The sequence below is a fragment of the Pelophylax lessonae genome, assembly GCF_965119305.1.
Source record: "Pelophylax lessonae genome assembly, contig: HAP1_SCAFFOLD_1048, whole genome shotgun sequence".
Classification (NCBI taxonomy): domain Eukaryota; kingdom Metazoa; phylum Chordata; class Amphibia; order Anura; family Ranidae; genus Pelophylax; species Pelophylax lessonae.
In genome coordinates, this window is record NW_028119318.1 from 10,557 (window position 1) to 28,980 (window position 18,424).

General features: G+C 46.2%; 1 protein-coding gene across 1 annotated transcript; it reads right to left on the reverse strand.

Moving 5' to 3' along the window:
* Positions 1–16,028: 16,028 nt before the first annotated feature.
* Positions 16,029–18,418, reverse strand: LOC309544113 (uncharacterized protein). Its single transcript, XM_082276494.1, has 4 exons — positions 18,373–18,418; positions 18,180–18,293; positions 17,617–17,766; positions 16,029–17,326 (listed from the first exon to the last, which is right to left on the reverse strand). The coding sequence occupies exons 1-4, from the start codon at positions 18,413–18,415 to the stop codon at positions 16,170–16,172; spliced, it is 1,464 nt and encodes a 487-aa protein (XP_082132620.1). The 5' UTR covers positions 18,416–18,418; the 3' UTR covers positions 16,029–16,169.
* Positions 18,419–18,424: the final 6 nt, after the last annotated feature.

Sequence of the window (18,424 nt, forward strand, 5' to 3'; positions counted from 1 at the left end):
AGAGGGTTAGGGTAAGGGTTAGGGTTTGAGGGTTAGGTTTAGGGTGAGAGGGATAGGGTTAGGGTTAGAGGGTGAGGGTTACTGTTAGGGTTATGGGGTTGGGGTTAGGGATAGAGGGATAGGGTTAGGGTGATAGGGTTAGGATTAGGTTTAGGTAAAGGGATAGGGTAAGGGTAAGTATTAGGGTTAGAGGATTAGGGTTATGGATAGAGAAATGGGGTTAGGGTGTTAGAGTTAGGGTTAGGGTAAGGTTGCAGGGTTTAGGGTTAGGGTGAGGGTTAGGGTTTGGAATAGGGTTAGGGGTTAGGGTTAGATACCTACGGTTAGGGTTAATGTTAGAGTTAGGGTTAGATACATAAGGTTAGGGTAAGATACATAGAGCTAGGGTTAGATATGGGTTAGGGATAGAATGTTAAGGTTACGGTTAGGGGTAGGGTTGGGGTTAGGGTAAGTGTTAGGGTTGGATTAGGGTTTTGAATATGGTTAGTTCTGGGCTAGGGGTTACGGTTAGGGGTTACGGTTAGATACCTAGGGTTAGGGTTATTGTTAGAGTTAGGGTTAGATACATAAGGTTAGGGTAAGATACATAGAGTTAGGGTTAGATATGGGTTAGGGATATAATGTTAAGGTTACGGTTAGGGGTAGGGTTTGGGTTAGAGTAAGTGTTAGGGTTGGGGTTAGGGTTCAGGGTTAGGGGTTAGGAATAGCAGTTTTGGTTATGGATAGGGGTTAGGATGATGGTTAGGGCTCAGGGCTTAGGGTAGTATAGGTTAGGGGTAGGGATAGGGTTTGTGTTTAGGGATTAGGGGTTAGGGTTAATGTTAGAGTGAGGTTTTGGTTTAGGGTGTTAGGGTTAGGGATAGGGATAGGTGATTAGGGTTAAGGGGTTAAAGGTTAGGTTTAGGGTTTGGCGTTTAGGGTTAGTGTTAGGGCTAGAGTTAGGAATAGGGCTAGGGTTATGGGTTAGGGTTAGGCTTAGAGGGTTAGGGTTGGGGTTAGAGAGTTAGGGTTAGGGGGTTAGGCTTAGAGGGTTAGGGTAAAGGGGTTAGGGTTAGTGGGTTAGGGTCAGAGGGTTAGGGTTGGAGGGTTAGGATTAGGGGGTTAGGGTTTAGAGGGTTAGGGTTTGAGTGTTAGGTTAAGGGTGAGACTGATAGGGTTAGGGGGTTAGGGTTAGTGTGACAGGAGTCACTTTGGGAATGGGGGTTGTGGACCACAAATTCCTTTAAAGAGGTTGGGAGGCAGCATGTCCAGCCTTGTGTGGCTTTCTTATGTTTAAGTCACCCTGCATCTTTTATGGATGTAGGGTGAACGGGAGGGTGGTGTACACTGAGAATATGGTTGGACTACTTCAAATGGGACAGTAATATGCATTACCCATATTTCTCAGGAAATATGGAGATCTATCTTATTCCTATACACTGTAAGGCACAGGAAGTATTTCGGAATGTGTCTGTGATCAGTGCGGAATACGGACGTACATTGGTAGCAGAGGAGATTATTGGTATCTGATCAACAGAAGGGACATCCACATAGGAGAATCTCCTGTGCCTTGATATACATGCCATCCGGTAAGAGGCTATTTTGCATCATACCACAGGGTGGAATTGCAGTGGAAGTTTCCTCCTTTCCAAACGATTGATTAGAGTTTTACTCTGCGCCTAACCTTATCTTATCTGGTAAGGAAGAAAGCCTGTCGGTGGTGGGACTATTTCACAGCACTGGAAATATCACTTCAAGTTCCTTCATAATTTTTTCACTATATACCACTTGGTGAAGATTTTTGGACTTTGTGGACTCTTATTAGTTGTTGCATTCATTTGAGTTTTTCATTTTCACTGAATCACAATCACCTAGATTTATTGACATTTGTATATGTTTATTTATTGCTTACATTGTGCACATGTGCCACTTTGGTAATTTATTCATATTGTTTAGCGCACCTATTTTTTCAACATCAATTTCACTAGGTACAGTTCAGGTAGCAGCTTCACTCCTATCAGCGCACCCACATTTTGCATTTATATTAAGGCACAGGAAGTGCCACTCCTAATTTGGGCGTCCAGGAACTATGAGAGACGCCATGTCTGCTAATCAATGTGTATTAGCTGCAGAGAGAGGGGGGATTGTTTCCAGCAGCCCCTCCTAAAGAATGTCTACTGATTAAGTGCTTTTGTCTAAAATAGGACAGTATGTTAATTGGGTCGGAGACTTTTGATAAGTATGATAACGAGCTCACCTGGCTGTCTACTAAGGGATGTTAGGGCTAGGGTTAGGGTTATGGTGTTAGAGTTAGGCTTAGAGGGTTAGGGTTGGGGTTAGAGGGTTAGGTGGTTAGGGTTAGAGGGTTAGGGGGTTAGGCTTAGAGGGTTAGAGGGACAGGGGGTTAGGGTTAAGGTAAGGGGGTTAGGGTTATGGGGTTAGGATTAGAGGGTTAGGGTTTGAAGGTTAGGTTTAGAGTGAGAGGGATAGGGTTACGGGGTTAGGGTTAGAGGGTGAGGGTTACTGTTAGGGTGTTAGGGTTAGGGTTATGGGGTTAGGGTTTGGGATACAGGGATAGGGTTCGGGTTTAGGTAAATGGTTAGGGTAAGGATTAGGGTTAGAGGATTAGGGTTATGGATAGAAAGATAAGGTTATGGTGTTAGAGTTAGGATTAGGTTGCAGGGTTAGGGTTAAGGTTAGGGGTTAGGGCTAGGGTTATGGTGTTACAGTTAGGCTTAGAGGGTTAGGGTTGGGGTTAGGGTTTGGGCTAGGGTTAAGGTGTTAGGGTTAGGTGGTTAGGGTTAGGGGGTTAGGCTTAGAGGGTTAGGGTAGGGGGTTAGGGTTAGTGGGTTAGGGTTAGAAGGTTAGGGTTTGGGGGTTAGGATTATAGGGTTAGGGTAAGGGTTTGACGGTTAGGTTTAGGGTGAGAGGGATAGGGTTAGGGTTAGAGGGTGAGGGTTACTGTTAGGGTGTTAGGGTTAGGGTTATGGGGTTAGGGATACAGGAATAGGGTTAGGGTGATAGGGTTAGGATTAGGTAAAGGGTTAGGGTAAGTGTAAGGATTAGGGTTAGGTTTAGAGGATTAGGGTTATGGATAGAGAGATGGGGTTAGGGTGTTAGAGTTAGGGTTAGAGGGTTAGGGTAAGGTTTCAGGGTTAGGGATTAGGGGTTAGGGTCAGGGTTATGGTTAGGGGTTAGGATTAGGGATAGGTGTTAGGGTTAGGGTCAGGGTAAGGGTTGGGTCAGGGTTGGATTAGGGTTTGGAATAGGGTTAGGGCTGGGCTAGGGTTGGGGGTTAGGGTTAGATATCTAGGGTTAGGGTTAATGTTAGAGTTAGGGTTAGATACATAAGGTTAGGGTAAGATACATAGAGTTAGGGTTAGATATGGGTTAGGGCTAGTGTTAGGGAGTTTGGGATAGAATGTTAAGGTTATGGGTAGGGTTGGGGTTAGGGGCTAGGAGTTAGGGTTAGGGTTCAGGGTTAGGGTTAGGAATAGTGGTTTTAGTTAGGGATAGGGGTTAGGGTGACAGTTAGGGCTCAGGGTTTAGGAATTAGGGTTAGGAGTTAGGGTTAGGGGCTAGGGTTAGAGGGTTAGAGTGAGGTTTCGGGTTAGGGTGTTATGGTTAGGGGATTAGGGTTTGGGGGTTAAAGGTTAGAGGTTTAGGGATTAGGGTTAGGCGGTTAGGGTTATGGTGTTAAGGTTAGGCTTAGAGGGTTAGGGTTGGGGTTAGAGTGAGGTTTCAGGTTAGGGTTTTAGGGTTAGGGATAGGGGATTAGGGTTTGGGGGTTAAAGGTTAGGGTTAGAGGTTTAGGGTTAGGGATTAGGGTTTAGAATTAGGGTTAGGCGGTTAGGGTTGGTGTTAGGGCTAGGGTTATTGTGTTAGGGTTAGGCTTAGAGGGTTAGGGTTGGGGTTAGAGAGTTAGGGTTAGGTGGTTAGGGTTAGAGGGTTAGGGTAAGGGGGTTAGGGTTAGAGGGTTAGGGTTTGGTTTAGGGTGAGAGGGATAGGGTTAGGGGGTTAGGGTTACTGCTAGGGTTAGGGTGCTAGGGTTATGATTAGGGCTAGGGCTTTAGGGTTAGGGATAGAGAGGTAGAGTTAGGGGGATAGGGTTGGGATTAGGGTTAGGTAAAGGGTTAGGGTAAGGATTAGGGTTAGAGGATTAGGGTTATGGATAGATAGATGGGGTTATGGTGTTAGTGTTAGGGGGTTAGGGTAAGGTTGCAGGGTTAGGGTTAAGTTTAGGGGTTAGGAAAAGTGGGTTAGGAGTATAGGGTTAGGATTTGGGGGTTAGGGTTAGGGTCAGCCAGAACTGACAGCAGCCGGTAAGTACATGTCAAATACATATAGGGTCAATTTGCATGTCTGAAAAATGGGCCCGCATCCATTCCACAATTTGGCGGAATGTTTACAGACCCATTGATTTTCAATTCCAGTCTGAAAAATTAGGCATTCGCAGGATAAAGTAAGTGTCGGCCAGTACAGGCCCCAAAAAGTAGCCCACATGCGTTCACCTGACAGCACAAAACGTTGTATTCTGTGGCTGAAGGTACATTAGGCATTTAAAGGATACAGAAGTAAGTGTCGCCCATTCCAGGCCCCAAAAATTAGCCCACATGCGTTTACCTAACAGCTAAGAACGTTGTCTTCTGTGGCTGGAGGTACATTAGGCATTCACAGGATACAGAAGTAAGTGTCGGTCATTCCAGGCCCCGAAAATTAGCCCAAATGCGTTCACCTGACAGCAAGGAACGTAGTATTCTGTGGCAGGAGGTACATTAGGCATTCACAGGATACAGAAGTAAGTGTCGCCCATTCCAGGCCCCAAAAATTAGCCCACATGCATTTACCTAACAGCAAAGAATGTTGTATTCTCTGGCTGAAGGTACATTAGGCATTCACAGGATACAGAAGTAAGTGTCGCCCATTCCAGGCACCAAAAATTAGTCACATGTGTTTACCTGACAGCAAAGAAAGTTGTATTCTGTGGCGGGAGGTACATTGGGCATACACAGGATAAATAATTGTCGGCCATTAAAGGCCCCAAAAATTTGGCATTCAATGGAAATAAAATGCCTTTTATGCCGCTGTATTTACCGAAGACAAAGACCATGAATTGTTATGGGTGGATGGCGGTCTGGCGGATATTTGTGGCCTGTCATTTGGAATTTTAATCAAACATGTTCTACTGGTCACATGTGTTGAATTCCTCTGATATCCATGCCTCATTCATTTTTATAAATATGAGGTAGTCAACACTGTCATGAGCTAGGCGAGTGCGCTTATCGGTCCCTATCCCCCCTGCTGTGCTGAACGTCCTTTCATTCTGGGAGTGGGTATAAGTTTGGGGGGGAAGGGGTGGCACTGTGTCTTTGGCGGGAGCAGAGTCCCAGGAGAGAGAGTACGGCTGTCTCTCCTCCTGTCTGAGGAAGTGGATGCCTCGGGGGGTGGCGCCTGAGAATCCAGAGAGTGCTGAGTTGAGCTGAGGAGATCTGGTGTGCCAAGAGCCTGCGGAGCGTGAGAGGGGTCCAGTCCCAGTAAAGCCTACACAGGTCGTGAGTACTGCGGATTGCCCCTAGGGGTCTGCCTGAAGTTAGAGGGGACCACTCCGGAAGAGGTTCTGGGATCCAGTTATCAGCTAGCTGAAAAGGGGGTACCTAGGTTGAGGCCCCCGAAGTTGCAGAGGGGGTACATAGTCAGTGGACCCTGAAGAGTTCAAGGTCAAAGGGGGCACCTACAGTTGGGCCCTGAATTGTACAGTGTGTATCAGTAGAAGTTACAGCTTTACCGAGTTCTACATTATACTACCTCAAGCCAATGCAAGGCAGAGGGAAGTATACAGTGACTTTAGCAGTACCGCAGTGTCAGAAGTCTTACAGTTCACAGTCCTGGATTTTCTGGACTTTAAGTGGAGGATTTAGCACTTCTATCAAGTTTCAGAATGTTCTCAGTGTTGGATAGCGTTGACTGGCGCCGGCTGGTGTCAAGGAAGCATCAAGGGGCATTTTTCAGGAAGAAAGTCCCAAGTGTAATTAGTTAAAGCCTAAAGGAGTATCCCACTCATTCCCTTCTCCCACCCCCTTTATCTACAATAAAAACCACAAACAAAGATGCCTGAGTTGTACATGTCTCAGTCTCTACATCCAGGGCCGCAGGTCACATGGACTGGAGAGGTAACCGGTAACGATGGCAGACCCACATCAGGCCACAGGCCTGGAAAACCTGCTACATTTGGGGGCTCGTCTGGGATTTTGCCATTAGTTACTGGGCCAGTTGCCCTTGGCAACGGCACAATAAAAAGTCCAGAAAATCTATTTTTGTGTCCGGAACTGCTATTCAAGCGCCAGGCCGGTGTGAGACTGCAACTGCGGGAGGCAGGGAGAGTGGGTTGAGGCTGGAAACCCACATGGAGGGATGCTTGTGGCAGAGAAAATGTTCTCAAAGAGACTGTAAAGTGATCAAGATTTTTTATATTGACTATGAGATGTATTCTGCTATTAGAAAATGGAGGGCAGGAGACAAATGTGTCCGGATGCATGAATGCAGCAACTGCTTGATAGCAAGGAGTCTTGGTATGGAGAGTCACGATGGCGTCAAGGGTCCAGGGAAGGACAGAGAAGTGGTTGCCGGAGGTCCTAGTGTGGACGGTGAAAATGGAGGCCAGGGGCACGGGGAAAGAGGTGCCAGGGGCCGGGTGGTGGTGCACGCTATGCGGAAGAATGTTGACCGTGCATTCGGTAGCGGGACATTTATTCTGTATCGTTTCTGCACACATACTGTGGGGATCGTAGTCGGCCATGCTGAGAAGGGCAGTGAGACTAATCCCGGAGCCAGTATGGAAACTGAGAATTGCACGTATGAGGCAAGGAAGAGGAGTATCGACCGTGCAGTCGGTAGCGAGATGCTGCTCTTGTCGAGCAAGAAGGGACAGCTGGCTTTAGCTAAGAGAAGTGCAGTGGAGACCCTAGTGCAATTGTGGTTGGCGGATGTATGTCTAGCAAGTGACATACTCCGCTTTGCAGCTACTTCCCAAGTTTTTGCAGCACAGCAGCATGTCAGGGGAAGAGTTACAGTAACGTGCAGGAAAGCGCGCCACAAACAGGACTGCCTAGAGGGAGGAGTCACCGCCCAATATGGTGAACGGGTGGAGATAGAGGGAACTTCTGGCCAATCAGGAGTGACCCAGGGGACCCTATTAATATCACCTCCTCCGGGTGTGGCAATGCGGGAGACACGTGTAGGAGAAGGAGGCATGTCGTTCACCAGAGGAGCGAAGAGTGTTTCCGCTATGGCTACCATGTGGCCGAAAACCCTGCAGAGAGTCGAGAGCAGATCTAGCCGCCCGATCCATCGCTAATTTGGGATACTGGTATCCGAATGGTGCTGGACGGCGGACTCACGTTGTGCACTGGAGGAGGTCGGGACTTCCTTGGAGTGGTATGTCCCCAATGTGCCACTGTTACTCTGAGGGTGCAGGCATGGGTTCAATGTGGGAAATGTGGTGATTTGGTGCTCAGGGCAGAGAAGAGCGAGGGCCATCCAAATAAGCTTACAGTTATGTGGGATACAGGCCTCACTCAGGAGGGGACGGGGGACGGGGAACGAGTCGAAGTTCCTCCGCAGAGCAGAAAGCGGCATCTTCAGGCAGATGGAGGCCCTGCCTGCATTTGGCGGGCTTACAGTTTGCGGGAAGGGAGTTCAGGTGCAGAGCTCCATAGGGAGGGGATCCGTGTCCACCCAAACAGTAGGGACCTGGCCAGAAGTACCGTCGGTCAGGGCCATTACGGAATCCGCCCCTATAAGCATTCCCCAGCCTGTCCAGACAGAAGTTGCCCAGGTGTATTCTTCCCATGCCAGCAGTGAGGATGCAAAATGCCCCATTAGAGTGGTTTCCCCATCCTTCTACATGAAGCATGGCTCTTTGGAAGAAGGTATGGATGACTGAGGATCCATTGAGGAGACTGAGTGGGAATGGGGATCAGAGACTGGAAGCAGCTCCCCAGGTCCCGAAGTTGTTGTTCCCCTAGACCGGGAGGCCATTGACAGAGGGGAACTGGCCCAGGAATTGGGGTTCTGTGATGCCTATGTCACAAGGATCCCAGACCTCACCCCACTGGGGAACATTGCTACGGCCAGGGACCAAAACACAGCCTTCAAGGAGATGATTCAAAGAGTGCACACCTCATTTTTTCCACCAGGGAGAGGAAACCGGAGAACCCTTCCCAGGTTATCTAGGATGCAGCGGTGGATGCAAAAGAAGGTGGCATTGGAGTATGGCTACGACTACCCTTACTGTCCCAGGGAAGTAATGCTCCTGGTAGAGAAGTTCAGAGACTGGTAGTGTGATGAACTCATTTGGGACTACCTTTTTGTCCCAAAGCCATACCGAGACTCTCCAGAGGAAGGGTTAAAAGAGAAATTCGCCAAAGTTAAGGCTCAGTGGTACTACGGGCGCTTCATTTACATAGACAGAGTGGAAGTCCGTCGCCCGGATGGGTCAAGACATGCTTGGTCCATCCGGGTCAAAAATGAACAAGGGGAGTATGTCCAAGTGCCCCATCCGGAATATTACATCTGAGCTTGTCAGTGCTCATTAAAAGAAAAAAAAAAAAAACCAGGAGGAGGTTTGAAGAGCAACCAAACAAGGAAAATTTGTGTGGCCGGCTGGCTACCCCAACTGACCAAGGAAATCTTTTTGTGAAATGACATAATGCTAAATTCAAGTTGCACTTAAAAGTGAAATAGAACCCTTGGGCCATGAGGCCAGGGTCTTTTGGGAAGTCAAGTGTTATGTTGCTAGACCTTTTAGGACCATCGGGTCAGGGTCTTTTGAGAAGCTATTTGAATGCCAGGTCTTTTGGGCCATCAGGCCAGGGGCCTTCTGTGGATTACAAATGGCTGTGTGGGACTTCATCCAGTCTGTACAGATGAAGATGCTGTTACAAGTTACAAAGTTTGTGAGTGTCCAAGAACTTTGGTGTGGGGTGTCCTGCTGGACCCCTGTGGTGTTTCCCTGACTTAGCAGGACTGTGGGTCATGAGAGACTGTGACCTGCCCTGTTTCCTCACTGAAAAGCTCAAAGGGACAGCAGAGGGTTCTGTTTAGACAGCTAGTGTTGGGGACAAGTTCTTCCAAGCTAAAGGAGGACCCTGGCGAGTCAAGACACTGGTTGGCAGAGGTAGTCAGGGATGGAGTGGAAAGACCACCCTTGTAATTTTGAAGGAGGGTCTTTCCATTCAACTGTTCAGTTAGTTAGAAATGTGATGTGATGAGATTGACTAACTTTTGCTTCCTTTCTTTCTACAGGTGGGATCACCTTAGAGTTAGACAGTCAGGATGTTATAATGCATTTTCTTCATTGTTCCCCACCAAATGAGTTTATTTGGTGGGGGTGCATCAGTTCTTATGCACCTTAAACTGTGTATCATATATGTACAGCAGATTGTAAAGATATATTTTAATTTGTAAATTAGTTTTTCCCTTTCCCCCCTCTTCCAGGTTTGTGGCATACTCCTGATTTTTTAGGAAAGTTTTGATAGGAGTCAGAGGGACCTGACTCATTTGGTGTGGGGTGAGTGTAGCACTCTACAGGTAGGTGCTAGGCAAATGGATAGTGGGCCTTGTCTGCCTAACAGCAGGGCTGTGATTTACTCAGTTAGGGTGTCAGGGCTTCCAGATATGCCTGCTGAAGGGAGAAGTGTCCCCACTGGCTCCTGTGAGAGGCTCTCATAGGGCAGTGTGGGAAGCCCAATCAAGGGACACATCCCAGCTTGTAACTACCCCAGAAGGCAGATTATGCCACAAAGGATTCTGGGAGTGGGTATAAGTTTGGGGGGAAGTGCGTGGCACAGTGTCTTTGGGGGAGCAGAGTCCCAGGAGGGAGAGTACGGCTGTCTCTCCTGCTGTCTGAGGAAGTGGATTGTAGCAAAATGGACACAGAGTGTGGTTTGTGTTGAAAGAGTGAGGGACTCTTTCACTTGGGACCATAATATTTCTGAGCAGTGTCCCTTAGGAGATGTGTGGGGATATATTGCAGATTGCTAGAATATGGCAGAAGCATTTCATAGACCCATGCTAGTGGGGTGGGGTTTGTTATTGTTGAATACCTGCATTCCATTGTCCTATTGTTCCTGTCTGCCTAGAGTAAGCTTATTATGGGATGTGTGTGTTTGTGTGTGGAATGGTTCGAAGAGGGAGGGGTTTTCCCATAGTGGAGATCTTGTCAGGTTTATTGGGGTGATTAAATAATAGAAAAAAAAATGGATTTAAAAAGCCATGTATATTCCATCTTATGCATATAGATTTGGAACAGTACAGCTTCCATCTTGTTTGAAGGTGAATGAAAGTTCATATATGTTTTTTTTTGCAAAATGTCTGTTACAAGAGAGTCTAGAATGTCAACAGAGATCTTTGTATTTCTCTTAAATCGTAAATAAGGGGTACATGGACATCTCGTCAGATAAGACATAATGGTAGTGCTAGTCTGTCTATAAGTATTTAACAATAGCCCAGTGTATGCATCAGACATTTAAACTATATATAAGTGTTAAGGATGCATTATATCGTATGTAAAGAAATATGAGTAATAATTATATGTATACATATATATTTAGAAATTATCTGTATACCATATGTTGGGTTTATATTCTTGCTAAATAACAAATATTACTTATGTAAAACTAATTCCATTTAAATTACTTCATTTTAAGGTATGTGGTAGGAGTGTTTATATAAGAATTGCTTTAGACTGGACTAAGTGATATAAATCCTACAAGCCAGACGCTTTTCTTGACGGCATAGGACACATCCAAATAATTAATTGACTTTCACTAGCCAAGAGGTCAAAGGTTATCTTTAAATAGTGGTCTCATTGTATGTTCTAATTATTTTATATGCTGAATCTAATGAACAGTACAATGCTGCCCTCTTTGGAGATGCTACTAAATGCAGTCTCGGGGTAAATGAGATTTTCCAATATAAATATATATTGTATTAAAAATATAATTATCAATGGCTTACCAGATCCAAAAATTGCCAGGGTACATGATGGATATTAGATGGACATTTATGTATGTACTGAGAGTATGGACAAGTTGTTATGTTGCTTTTATGGTTAATCTTGAATATAAAGGAATTATCATATAGTTTTATTATCCAAATATTGGGCATGATTAAAGAGGTGTGACTATGACATCACCAGTTAATGGGTAGAATATCCCAACCGATGGGGATAATGTTCCTCCCTCCGGGTTTAACTTATGGTAATTGTAATAGTCCTTTGTTCAATACCATATAAAAAGGAGAACCCAGATGTAATAGGACACATCATTACATTACTGACAACACCCATTACACTTACAACATACACACTACTACATCCATCTATATACTCATCTAAACATATGCCATCTTGCTCCATCATTTATCTGAAACTTTGAGGGACGCCAAACGAAACTCCTCCCTCACTGGCCACCATCTTGGGAAGGCATCCATCTTAAGGACTCTGATAATGACCATTTGAAGCTAGCAGCCATCTTAAGTGTGGTAAATATACCTTGCTGTGTTTATTTGAGTTTATTCAATATTGTTTATTTCCTTCCTTATATGTTTTATATTGCATATTTAAGGGTAATAAGATTACAATCCCAGCCGTATAAACCATAGTAGATTTTTCTCCAAAAAGCTGTTTTTTTTTTTTATACATTTTTATTAATATCAGATTCAGTGCATTATTTGCAATTTTAGTTTCCCGTTTTGTATAGCTTATTCTCGCTCCATCTGCAGTAGAGTGACTGTCGGCTGTGCAATCCGCAGACAATTGTGGTCTGTTTGTATAGAACACTTACCCATGGTTTATGCTATACCTGGGGAAATGGTAATCTTGTTTCATTTTTAGTTTCATTATTGAGCTACATTTCACATTGCATTTATTGTGTGAAGTTTGTATTTTATGTAGAGCTATCTTTTTGTGTCATTTCCAGTTTGATCATATATTGTGAATACATGTCTTTTGAATAAATATTTTTATACATTCCTTACTGTAGACTGTACTCACTAAGATTGGTATATGCTTTTAAAACGAAATTAATCAATTAAAACGAACTTGTTACATATTGATTTGTTGATTTGTGGAAATAAGTTGAGATTCTCCTACCTCACAGATCTTTGCTTATTGACATAGACAGACACTGTTCTATTCAGAGCAGTATAAATATTCTAACAATCTCTTGTGTTTTCAATAAGGAGATGATTCGAGTTTACTCCCAGAACTGTATGTCGTCCAGTTACGGGGGGGGGGGGGGATTTTGCCTTGGATATTTTAGTACTTCATCAGCTTCAAGGATATACAGCAGAGACGCCTAGGCTGGGTATTGGAGCTCCGTTACATTGGTGGCAAGCGGTGGGATACAAGCCTTGCAGCAGGAGGAAGCAGCATTTGTATGGATTTGGATACATGAACGGAAACGGGAGAACAGCAGTTCATACAAATTTGGTTACACAAATGGATGTGTGAATGGAGACGAACTATGCTGGATTAAAACGAGCCACAGTAAAGGATTTGCGCAAAGTGAGAGGGAAGATCGGCAGAAATAAAACCAAAGCCACGCTGATTGCAAAATGACCGAGGAGGATCGGGCACGCAGTATGGCTACGGAAGCCATGGATACAGAGTTTGAGAAAGAAGTGAAACGCAGGCTAGCGTTTTATGAAGAAAGCCCCTCAATAGATCTGGTACAGGCAATGTTAGCCCAAGTAGATGCCTTTATCATGGCAAGAGAAGACCGGGAGAACTAACTCCGGCTGGCAGAGCAGCGTGCCTTGGAGAGTCGGCCAACTACTACACAGGCACCAGAGACAAGATTAAAGGTACCACATGATGCCTTTAAAAGTTTGTGGAAGAGATCGATGGCTTCATGCAAGATTTTGAATGGCAATGCAGGTTGTACCAAGTACCCCTGACAGACTGGGTACAGATCCTAGCTGGTAAACTATCAGGCCGTGCAGCAGAAGCCTACAGAGCCGTGTCAGAGGAGGAAATCTCAAGCTATAGCCGGGTAAAGGAAGTGATTTTGGCAAGATATGCCATCACCCCAGAAGCGTACAGGAGATGCTTCAGGGAAACCAAGAAACAGGAGGACTCCCACACCGAATGGGCTTGCTGTATGCAGAGTTCAGCCATGGCCTGGCTACAAGCCAGTCAGGCAACCACAGCAGATGCAATCACCCAGCTGATTTTGCTGGAATTCTATAATGGACTAAACCCAGGGGTACAGGAGTGGGTAAGGGACCGCAAACCAACCACTCTCCCTAAAGTGGCCAGGCAGGCCAATGAATATCAGGATGCCTGCAGGCAATCACAGATTATCTTCACACCAAACCCCAGACCGCTGAACAAAAACCCAGGGTCACCAGCACCACAACGATCAGGACTAATCCCTAACCCCCAGCAAATCTATACCACGGGCACAACGGAGTGCAGTGCCATTTGTGCAAGAAATTTGGGCACTATCAGAGAGACTGCACTGAGAACCGGACCACGCTTCATGGATTCGAACAGGACCACAGCGGGGGCGAAACTCCTCCAAACACCAGACACCCGTACCGCAGTGGGGTACAGTGCCACAGGTGCAAGCAGTTTGGGCACTATCAACAAGACTGTACCCAGAGCAGGAACCAAGCTGCATGGATCCGACCACGGTCACCCCCTTCAGCACGGACAACGGTCCCCTACTATCCCGCAGAGGTTCCCCCAGTTGTGCCCAGGTTCAAACCCATCGAGGATCAATTGGGTACCCTCCATGATGCTAACCCTGTGCAAGCTGCTACGGAGAACCAACAGCACCATTGACAATCTGTCCAGTTAAATGGAAAGCCCGCACAAGGTCTCTGAGACACGGGAGCCACTCACCTTGGTCAAGCGACACCTGGTCCCAGATGTCGCCCAAACCGAAGGCTCAGTAGTGGTACAGATGGAAGGGGGAGCAGTACACCGGCTACCCACTGCGAGGGCCCACTTAAATTGGGGTGCCGGGTCAGGTCTGATTGATGTGGGGTTGATATGGGAGCTCCCCACCGACATCTTACCGGGGACGGACCTAGGCCAGTTGCCCTCAGCGTTCCTGCCAGTCCAGATCCTAGGCCCACATCACAGAGACCTACTGGCCTTCTGAGGTCCAGACACTTCAATGTTTGGATTGGGAGCTGTATTGAGCCAGGTTGGAGAACATGGCAGAGAACAACCCGTAACCTACTTGAGCAGGAAGCTTCTCCCCAGGGAAGTGAGCTTCAGCCCTACTTGTTCAGACAGCAGTTCACCCAACTCATGGATCACAACCCGATGGTATAGCTAAACCGAGTGGCAGGGGACAATGCCCGGTTGTTGTGCTGGAATTTGGCGTTACTACCGTATGACTACTATTCACTACCGCCCCGGAAAACAGAACGGCAATGTCGACAGGTTATTGTGACAAACTGAACTGGAAAAATGATCTGTGAGTACTCCCCGGACATCCCCAAGACGATCCGTTATGGATCAGACTGTGTATGCCGGCTTGTGGTTAAGGGGGAGCGGTGTAGCGGAATGGACACAGAGTGTGGTTTCTGTTGAAAGAGTGAGGGACTCTTTCACTTGGGACCATAATATTTCTGAACAGTGTCCCTCAGGAGATGTGTGGGGATGTATTGCAGATTGCTAGAATATGGTAGAAGTGTTTCATAGACCCATGCCAGTGGGGTGGGGTTTGTTATTGTGAATACCTGCATTCCATTGTCCTATTGTTCCTGTCTGCCTTGTAAGCCTATTATGGGATGTGTGTTTGTGTGGAATGGCTCGAAGAGGGAGGGGTTTGGAGTGGGAGTGTAGATCTCGTGTTTTCAATAAACAATTCATTCTAGTTTGACTCCCAGAACTGTGTGCCGTCCAGTTACTGGAGGGGATTTTGCCTTCGATATTTTAGTACTTCCTCAGCTCCAAGGATGATACAGCAGAGATACCTAGGCTGGGTATTGGAGCTCCGTTACACTTACCAACCTACAAGTCCCCCTCCCTGTATCCTTACCAACCTACGAGTCCCCCTCCCTGTATCCTTACCAACCTGAGTCCCTCTGCACTCCCAGCCTCTGTGTACCCCCCTTTATCCTAACCAACCTACGAGTCCCCATTCCCTGTATCCTTACCAACCTACGGCTCCCCCTCCCTGTATCCTTACCAACCAATGAGGCCCCCTGCACTCCCAGCCTCTGAGTACCCCCATTGTATCGTTGCCAACCTGAGTCTCCCTGCACTCCCAGCCTCTGAGTACCCCCCTTGTATCCTTACCAACCTATGAGCCCCCTGCTGCTAGCTTTCCTAATTGTTACCCCTTGGCATCCCTAATTTCTGTGGCTTCATCTTCTTTGTCACCATTTTTAAAAAAATGTGTTCAGAACTCCTAGTCTAAACCCCAAATCCACAAACTGCATTCTACAAAATGTCTTTTGATGTGTGGCTTCCATGCAGATGAATTATGGGAGAAATAAAAAAACACCAAACACAAAAAGTGAAATTTTTATCTCTTTATTGAGAATTACAGATTTACCAAGTTTAATATTTCAAAAGAAATAAAGAAATCTTGCTTAAGAGTCAGACTGGTGAAAAATTCAGAGCAATCTGCTGAAAATGTCAAAATAAACAAAAAAAAATTAAAACTGAATTATCTCAGTCTATAAATAATGAGAAGGTGGGGGGAGGGGGATGCAGAACGATACGCTGGATAAGTGCGAGGCAATACAAGAACTCAAGCATAGGTTCAGTTAGCATGACACTCTCCAAATATTCTGGGTGAATTCAGATTCATTTGAGATTTTTTTTTCTGCTTTTATGTTTTTTTGATGGGATTGGTACAAATAAACATTTAGCATACAGATTGAGTTCACATCAAACTTGCATGGGACAACTATGATGCCTTATCACAGCTTAGGGTAGATAAAAATGTACATATACATACATAGACAAACAGGCTGAGATCAAAGAACAACAAAGCCAAAGAGAAGCCAGAAGGATTATAGGCAGGAAAACTCCACTTTAACAGAAAACTTCTCTATTACGCTGCTGTGAAGTCATGAATTCTACATTTTGGATTGGATCCATCTCCAAGTGGCTGAACAGTATAAAAGATGTCTCATACACGAGTCTCTCTGGAAGCAGAACCTCTTCAATTCTCCTCATCACTGTCATCTGGGCTAATAGCCGGACTCGTAAGACTGTAGGTGGGGGACGTAGGACTGTACCCAGGGGATGTTGGCGAGTATGTGGATCCTTTTGGACTTGTGGGTGAGTAGGTGGGGGAGGTTGGTGAATACTTGGGAGAAGTAGGTGAGTATGTTGGAGAAGTGGGGGAGTATTTGGGAGACGTCGGAGTATAGACTGGGGAGGTTGGCGAATAGGTTGGAGATGTAGGAGAGTATTTGGGGGTTGTGGGGGAATATGTAGGAGAGGTTGGGGAATACTTGGGAGATGTTGGTGAGTACTTGGGAGAAGTTGGAGAATATTTGGGAGATGTAGGGGTGTACTCTGGTGAGCTTGGGCTGTAGGAAGGACTTGTTGGGGTGTATTTTGGGCTTGTTGGGGAGTAGCTGGGTGAACTTGGGCTGTAGCTGGGAGAGCTGGGAGTATAGCTTGGGGACTGTGGCGTATAACGGGGGCTGGATGGCGAGTAACTGGGAGATGTAGGTGAATAATTGGGAGAGGTTGGGCTGTAACTGGGACTTGTTGGACTGTAACTGGGACTTGTAGGACTGTAACTGGGAGATGTTGGTGTGTAGTTGGGAGAAGTTGGTGAATAGTTGGGAGAAGTTGGTGAGTAAGAAGGAGATGTCGGGCTGTATGAAGGGGATGTTGGGGAGTAGCTGGGAGAGGTTGGGGAGTAACTTGGGCTGGTAGGAGAATAGCTAGGACTGGTAGGTGAATAACTAGGGCTGGTAGGAGAATAACTGGGCGATGTTGGACTGTAACTGGGACTGGTGGGGGAATAGCTGGGGGATGTGGGACTGTAGCTGGGACTGGTGGGGGAATAGCTAGGAGAGGTTGGTGAGTAGCTTGGTGAGGTGGGGCTGTAACTTGGGCTTGTTGGGCTATAGCTGGGCGATGTTGGAGAGTAACTAGGACTTGTTGGAGAATAGCTGGGTGATGTAGGGGAATAGCTGGGTGAAGTAGGACTGTAGTTGGGACTGGTGGGAGAATATGATGGGGAGGTGGGACTGTAGGATGGAGAAGTTGGTGAGTAGCTGGGACTCTGAGGAGTGTATCCACCAGGGCTTCTGGGCTCATAAGCAGGAGAAGTTGGAGAATAACTAGGAGACATGGCACCACCTGCAGAACAAAGAAAGCACATCATTACATCACATGGCCAACAACATTAAGCCAACTCCCATTCATGCTGTTTGCCAATGTACAGATCTGCCCGGGTATAAGTATTAAGATGAAGGGTTTAAGAAGTTAATCCTGTTTTACACGGGCGCATCGAGCTGAAGCTACAGAAGGATTTTAACTTCTAATAAATTTGGATATTCTGCAATCCCTTCAATTCATTACATTAATACTAAGCTGTAGGCAGACTGAAGAATACATCAATAGACAAACTGAGCAGAAGTCCCACTTACCTGGTGAGGGAATGTATGGACTGGCAGGTCCCGGAGATCCAGGAGAGCCAGGGGTGGGGGACCACGCAGGGGAATATCCTGGACTGAAGCCACTGGCATCTGAAGCAGCACTGGGAGAAAAGCCGGCAGCTCCAGGGGTCATACCACTCCCTGAGAGAAGAAATGGCATAAGATTGTCAGCACATTGCTAGGAAATGGACAGAAGCCTGCTTAAAATTCATCTCCACTACAGAGTTTTTCTACAAAAAGTATGGATTACTGAAGTTACAAATTAAATGGAGAAAAAAGGATAAAGAACCCCAAAGGAACATAGTGAGCTCCCACATTCTGTCCGTACAAGGTCCCACTAAAATGGAAAGTGGCCATATTGAAATTGTGTCAGTGGTCCATCCTTCGAATACCATTCACAGACCTGGAACAAGCGTGCTGAATCAGACTTGGGCCAGAACTCCTGGTCTGCACACATGTCCCGGGCCAGAACTCCTGGTCTGCACAAGTCCCAGGTCAATGCCTCAAAAAATACTCAACATTACATCTCAACAAACCACCATGACAAAACATACCTAGGCTTGGCGACCAGGCTCCATAGGCTGGCGTAGCTCCTTGGTTCCATGGTGTCATGGCAGGCGACATTCCCCCCATTGGACTTGGAGCAGATCCAAAGAACATACCAGTTGCTAAAAATGAAAACAAGACCATTAAAGTCACGCTTGGATGAGTGGAGAATAGTCGTACCAAAAAATAGCCACTACTTACGTCCTGCAGCTCCAATTCCTGGAATATTGGTTGGAATTTCCATTCCAAATTT

Coding starts and splice junctions, on each gene's coding strand:
- LOC309544113 (XM_082276494.1), bottom strand. CDS start 18,415: ATGGAAATTCCAACCAATATTCCAGGAATTGGAGCTGCAGGAC. Junction 18,294..18,372: donor AGGAATTGGAGCTGCAGGAC/GTAAGTAGTGGC, acceptor TTTCATTTTTAG/CAACTGGTATGTTCTTTGGA. Junction 17,327..17,616: donor TCCATACATTCCCTCACCAG/GTAAGTGGGACT, acceptor TTTGTTCTGCAG/GTGGTGCCATGTCTCCTAGT.